The sequence below is a fragment of the Colletotrichum higginsianum genome, chromosome 10, assembly GCF_001672515.1.
Source record: "Colletotrichum higginsianum IMI 349063 chromosome 10, whole genome shotgun sequence".
Lineage (NCBI taxonomy): Eukaryota > Fungi > Ascomycota > Sordariomycetes > Glomerellales > Glomerellaceae > Colletotrichum > Colletotrichum higginsianum.
Window position 1 is genome coordinate 2,409,995 of NC_030962.1, and position 13,683 is coordinate 2,423,677.

At 55.1% G+C, this 13,683-nt stretch overlaps 3 protein-coding genes across 3 annotated transcripts; 1 reads left to right on the forward strand and 2 right to left on the reverse strand.

Annotated features, from left to right (window-relative positions):
- Positions 1-876: 876 nt before the first annotated feature.
- On the reverse strand, positions 877-2,856 carry CH63R_14183 (Oxidoreductase molybdopterin binding domain-containing protein; the record flags this gene model as incomplete). The annotated part of the gene is made up of 1 exon (XM_018309157.1): positions 877-2,856. One exon carries the CDS (start codon positions 2,854-2,856, stop codon positions 877-879), a length of 1,980 nt encoding a protein of 659 aa, XP_018151475.1.
- Positions 2,857-3,855: 999 nt separating this feature from the next.
- Positions 3,856-9,619, reverse strand: CH63R_14184 (uncharacterized protein; the record flags this gene model as incomplete). The annotated part of the gene is made up of 4 exons (XM_018309158.1): positions 3,856-4,608; positions 4,689-7,210; positions 7,276-9,087; positions 9,148-9,619. 4 exons carry the CDS (start codon positions 9,617-9,619, stop codon positions 3,856-3,858), a joined length of 5,559 nt encoding a protein of 1,852 aa, XP_018151476.1.
- Positions 9,620-11,544: 1,925 nt separating this feature from the next.
- CH63R_14185 (Transaldolase) lies at positions 11,545-12,854 on the forward strand (the record flags this gene model as incomplete). The annotated part of the gene is made up of 5 exons (XM_018309159.1): positions 11,545-11,623; positions 11,707-11,900; positions 11,966-12,074; positions 12,151-12,382; positions 12,452-12,854. The coding sequence occupies 5 exons, from the start codon at positions 11,545-11,547 to the stop codon at positions 12,852-12,854; spliced, it is 1,017 nt and encodes a 338-aa protein (XP_018151477.1).
- Positions 12,855-13,683: the final 829 nt, after the last annotated feature.

Consider the following 13,683-nt stretch of genomic DNA (forward strand, 5'->3'; position numbering starts at 1 on the left):
TTGGCTCGAAGTTGTATTTCACACGGGGAAGTGAGCAAGGTTGTATATTACTCGGCGTTCATGTAGAAGAGGGACACGCGTGATAAGTTAAGCGCACTTTAAAAAATGACACAGTTGGCCTCCCGCATTGTGCCTTGAAACGATGCTTTCAATGTTCCCCATCCTCTTAGTGTGAGATAGTTCGGATCAAGTATAATCCCGTGCATGAGAGCACAGGATATAGCTTCAACGCTCTTGTTTAACCCAAAGGACCCAGACTCGTGTTGTGGTGACGAGGTAGAGTCAACTGGGTTTCTCTTCGCCTCCGCTGCCGCCCGGTATCAGGATTATATGCTGCGAACAGAATTCTCCAACCATTCAACAGCCTTGGCCTGTCTCGAAAGTTACCACTACAATCTCCCTGCGGTCAGCGAGCAATATCGGTACCGGCTGTGATGCGTTCATGCTGGGCCGTACAACCCCTGCCTCCGGAAACATATACTATGCCATGGCCACCCACCATTTTGACAATTAGTTATGACCGAGTCTCACCATGTTTTTTTCTTGCCACTCATTCAGGTGACGTGACATAGTAAGAGATCAAGCATGAGAACACACAAGCATATTTATTTCCGTCTCTCTCACAATCCGGATGACCCATTCGAACTGTGCAAAACGAGTTGTATTCAAAGTTGGTATGAGGCTAAAGTGAAGCTGGCCCTGGCCGCAGCCACGGGCTCTGAACGAAAAGAAGAAGGAAAAGTTGACCATACGGCCCCGCTGCGTAAACTCCACGACACGCCCCTACTGCCTCCGACACACCGCCAAAAGGGACAAGCCGTACTTCTGTTCTCAAAGTAAATAAAATTTCGACCCCACCTCTTCCGTATCTCTCTTTCAGGATTGTGTGGCCTTCTCTGCTGGCAGCGATTGTGGCTGGTTGACGCACTCGGAACAAATCCTTAGGCGATGCCAAGCGTTTGCAAGGTTACCTCGCTGGTTGTAAATGGCCTCATAGCTCTCAGGCTGTGAGTTGTAGGCATCGTCTGTCGCCTTGACCAGAAGAGTAGAGCATTTTTTGCTTCCTACCCCGGGCTCACCCAGAGGCACGATGCCCTTATACCTCCAGCGCTTCCAGGCCCAAGACTTGTGGCCGGCCTTCGGTGGAAGGGTTTCGTTTTCGTCGAGAAGCTCAGCCTGGTCCCAGGTTTTGCCGTTGTCGAGGCTCACATCGACGCGCACTATCCTGCGACCGCCGCCAGAGTAGGCATATCCCATAAGAGAGGCCTCGCGGGCGTCGCTAGTCTTCGCATCCGACGCCGGGCCCCTGGTGGATTCCTTCCAGTCACCTAGCCGGACGGTTGTAATGGCGCTGGTGATGGGCATCTCTTGAATTGGCGCTGCGCGATCCCAGTCGGGGCTTGTCTCATTTGGACCAAAGCACTTGTAGTCTTTGCGCTGCCACTGGCTGTGACTCTCCTCGTCGGAAATGGTGATCTGGCTCAACCACTTGACGGAACGAGCGGCGACGTGGCCGGGCACAAGAGCACGGAGGGGATAGCCATGATCTCGCGGCAAAGGTTTGCCATTCATCGAGTAAGCTAGCAGAACGTCGCCGCGGGGGTCCAGGGCAGACTCGATGGGGATGGATGCGCCATATGCCTCCAGAGCCGAGAACTGAACGTGCTTTGCTTCCGAATCGCCCGTCATAGCTTGCTGAACAGGGAGGCCGGCGTCGGCGAGTACGTCAGAAAGCCTGACGCCCTCCCATTCAGCGCAGGAGATGGCGCCTACGTTCCACTGGAGCCCGTTGGTCTTCCGAGCATTGCGCGTCATGTCACTTCGTCGATTACCGGAGCACTGGAGCACCGCCACAACGGTCGCAGGCTTGAACTTGGTCTTGAGGTCATCAAGGGTGTACTCCTTGATGGATCCGTCCAGAAGCTCAATCTTGAGGGTGTAGTTGGAAGTGTCTTCGACCTGAGGAACCCACATATGGTTGCGTACGTAAAAGATCTCATTGGGGGTCAGGTAGCTGTCAGCGAGGCCTTCCACTGGCGTTTCCGCATTGCGAGGCTTGGGCGTCAGGGTGATGAGCCTCGGGTCACGGCTTGGGTCGTGCTTGAAGGGGTCCTCTATCTCCTCAGCGGCGGGCTTTCCATCGACCAGGTCATTGGGATCGATGAAGCCAATGTGGTACTGGTTCAGAATTTCGTACACGTGGGGCGATTTGTGAATGGTGAATATGTCCCAATAGGGATCGATGCTCCCTCCGGCAGCACGGAGGATGACATCACCTCCGGGATGAGCTCCAACCCATTCGGTTATGTCGTAGACCTTGTCGCCCTGAGTAACCCATGGGCTCTGAGACTTGGCATCGTGCTTACGGACCTCGGAGAGGGCGAATCGGGGGAGGGTCGGGTCGCGGTCGTCGGTGATGGCTGCCGGGCCGGAAGCATCCACCACATCACCTTCGTGGGGGTGAAAGGGCTCCGAGAGGCCGACAAAGAGGGAGAGGAGCCCGCCACTAGCGAGGAGAGCGTGGACGGTGGCCGGGCCCTTGCGGCGTGGGGGCTCGCGTCCGCCGTCACGCTGGGTACTTGCTGGGTGTCGAGGGCCCTCACGGTGATCGGTCGAGCGCGTCGAGCAAGAGGAGGAGGGCGCGGATGTCGGTCGAGAGGGGTGTCTCGAACAAGCCGAGGCGTGCAAGAGACGGCATCCTGGTGGAAGAGGAGGAGGAGGAAGGGGGCCAGCAGTCGCACAGGCGTGTAGGGCGGTTGGAGGGCGGAGAAGGGGCAGGCCAGGAGGGCTCAAAGGGACGGGCCGCCGGGTCGAGAGCTGAAAAAGCCCGCTAAACAGACGCCGCGGCGCTTGCATTTAGAATATTGACAAGGTGAATGGCTGGATCGGGCGAGATGGTGCTTCGTTTTGGTGGACGACGACGTTGAGAGCGCGGCTCTGGTGTGGAGCTTGGACGATGATGTGACTGACCGGGGCGATGGCGTGATTACGCCTTTTTTGACTGTATGGGCCTTTTTGTGCGAAGAAAAGTCGGTGGAGTGGAGACGCCGTCTTCATAAGCCAGTGTGTCTTGCATAAAATTGGTGCATAAGCTTTATGCCCAAACGCTACGTACTGCTGACTGTGCGGGCTGAAGGTGGGCCCGTGCTCGGTGTAGGTAGCCCGTACTACCTAAGGGGGAAAGAGACCGAGAAAGAGAGGAGAGAGAGAGAGAAATGGGATAGGCCTTTTCTCTCTTACTTACGTCCTGTGACAACCACCCTCTTCACGTTGACCGGGAACTCAATTTAACACTTATGGTCTCAACCCTCGCCATCAGGTTCTCACAGCCGACGGTAAACTCGAAACCAATGGCATACGTGCGTCGTCACACGACGTCTACACAGTAGGTATGTGTTGCCCGGAGGAGACCGATGACAGCCGCGAGTGCAGCCACGTGGACGCCGAATGCCCGCTGCAGGCCGAGCCCGAGCCTGATCCCCGGCACGTCTCGACATTTGACTCGGTCCCTGTTAGTCGCCGACGCGATGGAGATAGTGTCCTAGTTGTCTGCTCCCCCGCAACTCTATTTGAAGTTGGTGTCGTCTGTATCCAGCCGAACCTGCCGGGCTAACGAGGCAGACTCGACTACCTTGTATTCTCGAGATGAAATCTACCATGCCATGAAAATCTCAAGCAAGACTTTTACTATTTTTACAATACTGTTTGTGGCGGGTTGCTAGGCTAGAACCAATGTCAAGAGATTACACCGACCACCCAACGCACTCTGTGTGGTCTATAGCGACGTCAACCTGATCGCAAGGTTGGTTCTTAACCAATGTCCCCTCCTGGTCGCCGTCTGCAACACACCGCGCTCTACGACTTGCTGCCCTGGGCTTCCTCAGATACCCCGGCCTTCTTCCGCTCCTGTTCTTGGGTCTTCTTTTTCTTCTTGCCGGCTTGCCCCTGTCCCGATGGTTCTGTAGCATCACGCTTCCGCTTCCTGCCGCCGGATCCAGTGCTGCCCTCCCCCTCTCCTTCGCTTTCCGGCACCAACCCGCTTGCATCCTCCTCGCTCACGCTGTCCTCGTCTCCACTGTAACGATAGGTTGGATCGTGGGGCTGGAAACCCCGGAACTGCTTGCGCTTCTTCTTGCGGATGGTGCCCGAGTTGTCCTTGGCCCCATCACCGCCGCCACCACCATTCTCTTCTTCATCTTCTTCTTTCTCCTTGTCCTCGTCCTCCGCCTCGCCCGTTTCTTCATCCTCATCGTCCTCTTCGTCATCAACCACCACATAATCTTCCTCTCCGTCATCCTCTTCGCTGTCATCATCCCCTCGGTCTTTCTGACGTTTATATGGCATCCCCCAAACGTCGTCATTGTTTTCATTGTTCGGATCATGCACCCATCTTGACCATGGGCGTTTCCAGTGCATATCCGTTGGGCACATTGTTCTTTCGAGCTCGGGATTTAATCTGACAAAGGCGTCTCTGATTTCATTGAGCTTCAGATTGCCCTTTCGAATCCACCCGACTCTGCTTGGCAGAATAGGCTCTCCGTCGCGACTGAACCTGACACGGCCCTCTTGTGGTCGAATTCGACAGCTTCTCGTAGGATCCGAGTGAGCCTGCAAAACGGGGTAAGAAAGGCCATGTTAGCTAGCTGCTTGCCGATCACAACGGCGTCCAAGGGCCATAAAGTACTCACATCTATCTGCTCCTGCCTGCTGGGATCGCCTTCGGGGATCTTTGCCTTGGATACTCGATTGGGTGCCTTGCGAAAGCAACGTGAGCAGTACATGTTGTCCTCTGCATCAAAGCTTTGTGCGGGAGCCTTAATCTTTGGCTTTGTATCGGAAAATGACTTCTGGCCCGGTGACGGCTTGCTGTGTGGCTTGCTATCTGGCTTGCCTGGGGGTTTCCCCGTATTTCCCGTGTGTTTGCCAGTCTTACCTACAGTGGTTTTGGGCTTCGAGGCCGTGCTACTCTTCTGCTTCGGTTCGCTGGTCGTCTGCGTTTCGGGTGGCGCCTGTGGACGAGCACCCTCCGGACGAACACCCCGTGGAACATCTTCTTTGGGCCGAGTTCCCTCGGGATCAAGACCCTGGTCGGGAACAGTGTCGAGTCCCTGGCCGCCGGCCAGGCCTCCTCTAGCTCCAACTTGGCCCTGAGGCTGAACAGCAGGACCAGCAGTCGCGGGCTTTTGCCCGGCCGTTACTCCCTGCCCCTGCCCCAGCCCCGGCTCCGACCCCTTCGACTTGGGCACTGGGGGTCCCTGTCCTACCATGGGATGCTTTCCTTCGCGTATTCTCTGCTTTTCCCGCTCCTCAAAGGCAGCCTGTAGGTCGACCTTTATGTCGCGCGGCACTTGCGGCTCAAAGTCTTCGGCGGCATGCGCTATTTCCATGTGTTGGTTCCATTGCTTCTGATTCATGAAGCCCACCATGGCGCCACACTTGTCAAAGTGCGGGCACCGCTTGTCTCGTCGATCCAACGCTTTCTCGTTGTCGGGATCCCAAAGACTGTGGCCTGCGTAGAAGGGCTCACGGTTTACAATGGGCGGCGGCGGCCCCTTTTCGGTCAAGACGTCCCAAAGCTGGTAGACGTGACATTCCATATGCGCGACTTGGTCTCTCCTGTCCTCCCACTCCCCGGACTCAGGGTTATCCTCGCGCCCATCCTCGGGCCTCTTGAAAGAGAGGTGACAGAGCGGGCATTTCCTCTGCGGTCGGCCACCGTGGTTCGTCTCGAAATGCCCCAGGATCTCTGACGGCGTCAGACCGAAAAGGGGTTCCCGACAGCCGGGCAGTTTACATTCAGACGGCGGGTCTTGCGTCGGTGTCGGGCCCGGCTTCTCGTGCCACATCAGAGGATAGCTCAGGTAGCGAGTAGGCTCATTGGGCCGGCGCTGTTTCCGGACCAGCGCCGTGGACGCACCCTGTCCCAAGTATAGAGGGTCCGCGAGCAAGTCCTTGTCTTCCCAGTAGGTCTCCGGATAGATTTCGTAAGGAGTCGCCTTCATGGGGTCTCTCTTGTCGCACTCGGAAATGTGCTTCTTGATACTGTCGATTGGCTTCTGCCGCTTGTCCTCGACGAAGTGGTGCTGGCAGTACGGGCAGAAGCAGCCCATGGTACCGTAATAGCCTGCACAGTACGTCCGGTGCCTGTCAATGGACCCGTCTGTCATTTTCTTCAGGGAAAGACCACACTTGGTGCAATGCGGCTTGTTCTGATGAATGGTGCCGCGGCACTTGTGTGGATACTCGTCAAAGGGCGCGAATTCTTTTGCGTCTTGCTCCGTCTTCCATTCGCGATGCCCGCACGCCTCGCAAAAGGTACACAGGCCGGCCCCCTCGGCCAGTGGCACGCAAATCCGGTCGTGATGCTCCCGCTCGGTCCGGCTGCTGAGCTGAATGTGATCGCGGCCGCAGCGATCGCAGTAGCGGTAGTCTGACTCCTTCTCGTTGGCCTTGGGCGGCGGCCCTGGCCGAGGCAAAGGCCCGGCTGGGAACCGAGTCCGCTCCATGATCTTAAATGAAGACAGCGGCGGTGTCAACGGCGCGGCATGTTTGAGTGGTCTTCCAGGAGTTGAGGTTTGTAACGTTTGGGGACGCGAGCTTGGTTTTTGAGGTTGTTCCAGTATCTTGCGGAGCTGCTCCGCGTGCGCGCTCTTGTAGTGTTCTTCCCTTTGTTTGCCAGACCAGAACTGGAAGAGCTGGAGGTCACACCAGGGGCACTTTTGCCCGGCGTGCTTATCTTCCAGATGCTTCACAAGATTCTGCTCCTCGTCCACGCGGTAGGTGACGTTGCACCCCTGATATGGGCACTTGCAGATGCGATCCAGCACTAAATTGCGGGTGTTCCATAACGTGCCCTGCATCTCGTGTTGCTCCGTGGCCGTGAGCACATTCTTGGTGATCATGGGCACCCGGCTTCCCCCGGTCCGCAAGATTGACTCGACAGGGGGTGCGTTGATCGGGAAGGACGGATGGTAGATGCCTTTGTCGTAGACGCTCGGCTGTGTGGCCCAACTCCTTTTTCGAGGATCCTCTTCGGGTGCCTTTGATTCCACTCGGCTCGTCTCTCCCGGCCGCGTCTGGGCGGCGACTGGTTGGTTCCGAACAGGCTGAGCAATGGTAGGGAGAGACAATTCTGGACGCAGCGGCGTCACTTGGCCATACCGAGGGCCCCATTGGCTTCTGGTGTCCAGCTCGCTGGCGACGTTTTTCACTACAGTCCATCTGGTTAGTGGCTAAGTCATGGAGAACTTCGGGTGCACGATGTGATATACATACCAAAATCCAGTTCATCGTTCTTCCATATTGTGACCCGCATCGTTTTAGCGACAGAGAGTCGCTGAGCCATGACCAACTCCCAGTCTGGAGCATCCGGCCGGAGGACGAAGTGAACTGGGTTCCATTGACCGGAGCTGCCATTCTCGAAAATGGGCTCTAGGAGTATGCTGTCCTGTTGGGGATCAAACTGCACCCTGGCGTCGTGTTCGTACAGATGCTGGACCTTGGCTCTGAACTTGTCCATCGTGTCTGAGGTCACCTGGAACTCGGCTGAGCCATTCTTCTCGTCCGGCGTCTCTATAATGCACGTATCGCCACTCCCATTGAATGGTTGAATGACAAAAAGCCGACAAGGCTCCCTCTTGTTGTCGACAGAATTGGCGATGAAGTTAGAAAGAGCCCCTTGAAGTTGGGCGTGGTTCTGAACGGTGAAGTCCCGAGGGTTCCATGAAACCGGCTTGTGACCCCCCGACGGATTCTTGATCATAGGGTTGAAGTAGTCAACTCCACGCCAGAGACGATACGAGATGTTTGGGTGCAGCGCCAGACCTCTGGTCATCGCATTGACCTTTTCAAGTGCACTGGGGTAATGGTCCCTAGAGCCTGACTGGCGAAGGCATTCTCGGTCCTTGAGCGCAGTAGCCGAGCTGGCGACGCCCCCGGGCAAGTACAAGACGACCGAGTTCTCGGATAAGGGGTGGGTTTCAACCTCAAATGGCTTCCCCTTGGCAAAGATAGGATGCATCATGTCCAAGAGCCTTCGGTCCACTTCGATGCCGCCGTACCAGTGAGTTGAAAATGCCCCAGTACCTCCGTGTTCGGAAGAGATGATGACATCGAAATGGTTTGCACCAGGCCGGTCTGGCGTTCCCACCAGGACCTGTTGCGCCGTGGTAAGGAAGGGCATGTACTGGTTGACGCCCCAGGGCTTTGGCGAATGATATCTGCTGCCTGTGGGCTTGGGGCCAAAGTACAGTTCCCGGGACGGGATGTTGCAATACGAGACATTCTCATGTCCCTCGTCGTCGGCCTGGCGCAGCTTGATCAACGAGGTCGAGAAGCAGGAATCTTGGGGCTCCCATTCCGTTGGCTTCGACTCGCCGACGCGAAGCACGAACCAGGCGCAGTTGAGGTCGGACCTGGCTTGTTGTCTCATACGGTTCGTCACAGAACCGTCCGGTTTGAGCGGGATGCTGTCGTTGAGGCGCTTGGTGACACCTCTGGAGCTTCTGTCGAACTCGACGAGCACTAGATCACACGCATCGCATTTTCGGAGAGACAAAAGCTTCCTGGAAGCTGCTTCAAACGTGGATAGGTCGTCGGGCTTGAACATGATCCGACCCTGGTAGCCGTAGAGGGGGATATACTCATCCACCCGACGAGCTGCAGCTGGCTGTTGATCAAATCTGGCCCTCATCGTCGGCCTGCTCGCGGTGGACCCAGATACACTGACAACGTTCGCTCTAGGCCCTGGAGTTTGGCGTATCGAGCTGGCTGCTGGGTGCTGGTGTTCAACACCAGGTCCACTGACCCGAGTCCTTATATCGGAATGTGCAAGTCCTGTCATGGTGAGACTGCCATGGACATCGTCCACTTCGAAATCGTCGTCAAGTGCCTCGACAATTTCGGGCAGTCGTCGTTGTCCAGCGAATGCAGAGGTACGGGTATGCGACAGAGATCCCGCGTCTTTCATCTCCAGGTCATCGTCACCGTCGTCGTAGCCTCCACCTCGGAGGCTCAGGCCTTGGGTAGCGGTGTTTTCTGGCATCTGAGAATCCGGCACCGCGAAGGTTGTGAAAGAAGCTTCAGCTCCTGTAAAAGGAAAGAGGAAGTATCAGCAAGCTGCCCATGATGCGCGAGCCGTTCACCAACCTCTCATGTGATCGTGTCCGTAGTTTCTATGATTGTGGGCCGTGAGGAAATGTAACGGAGGGCGAACCTCGACGTCACATATCTCATCCCCGTCGTCCACGTCAAAGTCTGGCTTTGCATACTGAAACAGCGCAGACATGATGGGTTCAACCGGCAGACCAAAGTAGAGCATCGTGAGCTTCGTCGCGAACGAGAGATGGCAGTCTTTGAATCTACCAGCAATCAGGCTCCAGTATCGCCTGGTGTTGCTTTCCTGACAGTCCCTCAGACTCCGAGGTTCTGTGGCAGTCAAGAAAAGCTTCCGTTCCTGGGTTGTGAAGTACAAACTCAGTATGTCTTCTGTCCGCAGGGTGGGCTGGGCAAGCAGATCCTTGAAATTGTCGTGAACGGCCTTCCAGTCGTCGTCGCTTGGCTTAATGAGAGCATTATATCGTTCCTGAGGTTCGGGAACCCCCAGTTTGGATTCCGCCATGGTTGCTGTTGGGAAGTGCAAATGGTTGTAAAGCTGTTTGTAGCCTGATGAGACCTGGAGATCAGGGGCATAAGTTGAAGGGGGAACGAGGACGACTGATATGAGACGTGTGCTGTCGTGCTGGTAACGCTGTTAAGAAACGATGCTTTAATATCAGGGACTTGGCGACAAGTAACGGGCCAAGGCTATTTTCACGAGGACGAAACAAGGGATGGTGTTTATTTCGAGGATTCGATTCTTTGACCTCTTCCGAGGAGGTCGATAGAAGCCTCTGTCTTTGGTGATGGTGACCACCATATCCCCATTGTCCCTTGAAAGGAAGGTACGGAAACGGCCACGCCCAAGGGAGAGTAGAGAAGCAAACGAGTCGCCAGCCCTTTGAAGGAGAGAAAAAGAATCGGACGATCGAGGAGGCAGGGAATACGGCAAAATTACGCATCAGTTGGTGCTTTTCCCATTGTCCGCGCTGCGTTTGTTTGATCCAAGATGTACATTGGCGTCGCCTGGAAGCCCTTACGAGGCCAGGGACCGTTGATGCGGGCCGTTACGCACGGCTTAGTAGCCTTCTTGTTGGCTGACATGAAGGGGGCGTACTCAGAATCTCGGCTGACCGCCGAGATTAAGTCTGGGAGATGAGGGAGTCGCAGCAGCCATACACCCTCATAGGATCCTGGCGTCGGACGTGTCAACCAAACAACGAGTGGACAAAAGGCATTGTTCCCAATCCGGAAAGGTGGAAGTACGTATCCGTTCTTCCACTGATCTGGAGAACGGCACCCGTGTGGCTAATGACTACTCACGTGCCGGCAGCCCGACTATTATTTACCTATCTAGGTAGTCGGCCCTCATGTGAGGTACCTAAGGTAGGTTCATCTGTACTAAAATCAGAATCCTCAGGTATCCGGTAGGGTACCTAGGTGGTACCTATCCGTACCTGAACTGGGCACCCCAAATGTACAACAATATCATCGCTTTTGCTTCATTTTATGTCCCCTTACCGGCGTCCGTCTCACAACAGTGACTGCAGAATAGCCTACGGATTGCATAATGAACACGAGGAATAATTGACTAATGACGAAGCCTGCCGGGTAGAGTATCGGATTGCGATGCCCATCGATTGGCCTTAAACTGGGCTCCGCTCCGTCTACCTCACTTTACATAAGGAGACCATACCGAGGGACAGTGGATTGTCAAGGTGTCAAAGGCTTTCCGCACATTGCGCGTCGCCTTTCCTGGAAGAGAAAAAGGAGCCACGGGACCGGACCGGGCCCGAAGAGGGCAGGGAAAGAGAGAGAAAGCCAAGCCCACTTCTTCTGTCATCGGCAGACACAATTGACAACTGTTCGTGGTGTTCAGCGGCTGGACTGGTTCGCTCTGAGGAACGCAGAAGCTTCCGGCCACAGCTGCGCTTGCGTTTCCCACACAGGCGGAGGCGCATGCATGCCAGACCCCGGAGGGAAGTCCTACACTACCACAGCCCATAGTTCTGTGAACCCTTTCCTGTTGGCGTATACATGACTTCCACGCCGCATTTTGGGTTAACGCTTTGTATAGATTAACATGCTTCTCCCACCCACAATACCCATCTGGAGAAAAGTGCGGAGTTTTGGGCTGCCCTGCTCCCGTCCAACGCAATGCTGGCACCCACCCAGTTGCTCGAGTCGGCGGGGAAGTGTCTTTCCCTACCTTACCTAGGTACGTTACGTTACCTAAGTAGGTATATAGGTAAATAGGTAACATTTGGCTCACGCCTCCTGTTTTCGCAACTCGCAACACTGGCTACATCCTCTTCATCTTCCATCTGATTCAGACTGCCTCGTGTCTGATTGTATCGTTTTCTTCCAGCAAGGAATCGATCTCGCCTCCCGTGAACCCGCTTCCTTCTCCTGCCCCGAGGAGAACAACCACCCCGGAATTCGCACACCATGACTTCGCAAGACGGCTCCCTCTTGGATATGCTGAGGTCCGTAAGCCAAGTTGACTGTGACACTCTTGACGTTGATGGTATGCCGGACCTTTCCTCTAGCGCGAGACACTGACTTCGCAGGTGCCCATCGCATTCAACATCTATACTGACTTAACTACAGTCGCTGCGGAGCTGGGTCCCTTCAGAGACCACACGTCCAACCAAGCAATTGCATACAATGAGCTCTCTAAGACCACCTCAGACGGCAAGCTGCATCATGAGAAGCTCATACGAGACTCCGTAGAGGACGCCCATGGCTGGGCTCACGCCGCGTGGCCAGACATTGACCCTATTCTCTTGGCAGTCGACATCATGGTACCTAGTAGAACACTCAAAGACGCGCTGTACTGTTGTCTAGGGCTTCACTGACGCCCTTGTAGATGGTCCGGCTGTCCCTTCAATTCATCCCGTATTTGACGGGCTACTTTCACATTCAGACCAACACCCATTGGTCGTACTCAGTTGAAAAGACCTGCAAGAACGCCGAGAGTAAGTTCCGATATACCGATCTCCAGCAATAGTTCCATATGGCTTACCGCACCGTCCGTCCCCCTCCCCCAACTAGGGATTGTCGACATATTCAAGAAGCTGGAGCCCAACTTAGACACTGCAAGAATTTGCATCAAAATCCCTGCGAGCTGGGAGGGAATCTCCGCCTGCCGCGTCCTTGAGAAGAAAGGCATCCACACCCTTGCAACAACAATGTTCTGTATGGAGCAAGCTGCATTGGCTGCCGATGCCGGATGTACCTACATTGCCCCGTACGTCAACGAGCTCAAGGTTCATTTTGTCCCTGGGTAAGTTGAACAACCTAGTTAGCCCAAGACCTCCGTCCAGGCTGAGGCTGATGTACGAATGTCGTCCAGCTATGTGGACGACCACAAGGCCTTTGATTTCTGCAGGCAGGCGCAACTTTACTACGCCGAGACGAAGGCCAAGACGCAGGTACTCGCCGCCAGTCTGACATCCGTTGCCGAGGTGATGCAGCTGGCTGGCATCCAGCATGTCACCGTATCGCCGCCTCTTCTCCGGGCTCTCGCCGCACGGTCGGCGTCAAGTTGGACGGAGCAAGTCGGCGGGTATTTTGCGGCCGGGCCGGGCCAACCCTGGATCAAGGACTTCGAGGCAGCTCTCAAGGATGAAAGTCAGTGGCGCATTGCCTTCACTCGAAGCGGGAATGGAAAGTATGAGGAGAAACTCATCCAGGCCATCAATATCTTTTCGGACAAGCAGGATGCCCTCGAAGAGCTCGCGCGCCGCTTCGTTTAAGTAGGTAAATGCCTTCTATCTTTAGCCCACGCACATATTGAATTCGAACATACATCTTCCTGGCTCAGAGTGTCCCCCTGTCTTTAGACCAATCTTACTTACCGTACCAGCCTCACTAAGCTTGTATGAACCATGATGTCAAGGAGCCCACTACTTACCTTGTCTTACATGACGTTGCCAGACACATTCTGAACGGATGGAAATGCGATCGCGTGATAAGAGGAGGTAATCATAACTAGTGGATGATTGGAATAAGCGTTATTCAAGTTACTGTTCTGCAATACCTGACTCCTCTCTCTTTGGCTAAGAGGCGCATCGGATGAGTTCAACCCACAACGACGACAGAAAAAACTACATCTCACCCGCTCTACAACGGTATGTCGAGTTGTTGGAAAGCCGACAATCAGCTTGTCGAGGATCGCAGATTCGCGGCACGTATTTGTACATAGCTTCGTTAGCCTAACAACGCCGCAATCTCTCTTCAACCCCCGGCCTTCGCACGAGCGGGAGAGGGAACCAGAAGGGAGTTGATAAGGCGGCTGACTGCGATTGGACGCATCACCCACTCTGGTGCGTCGAACCCCCTGCATTCTATCTCGCTCTCCCGGTCTCTCTCTCTCTCTCTCTTTCTGCGCGCGCGCGGGCGTGTTTGTGTGTATGTGAGCGTCTGATTAATCACCCTGATAAACCTCCACGCCCTATCCCTCTTCCTTATCAGTCTATGATACCGCCCAGGCTCGCTATCTTCCTGACCTGCCTACCCCCGAATAGTCACTGTTGGCATTGTCGAATGACCGGCATGGCCGAATGGATACAGGCAACTGTCGAT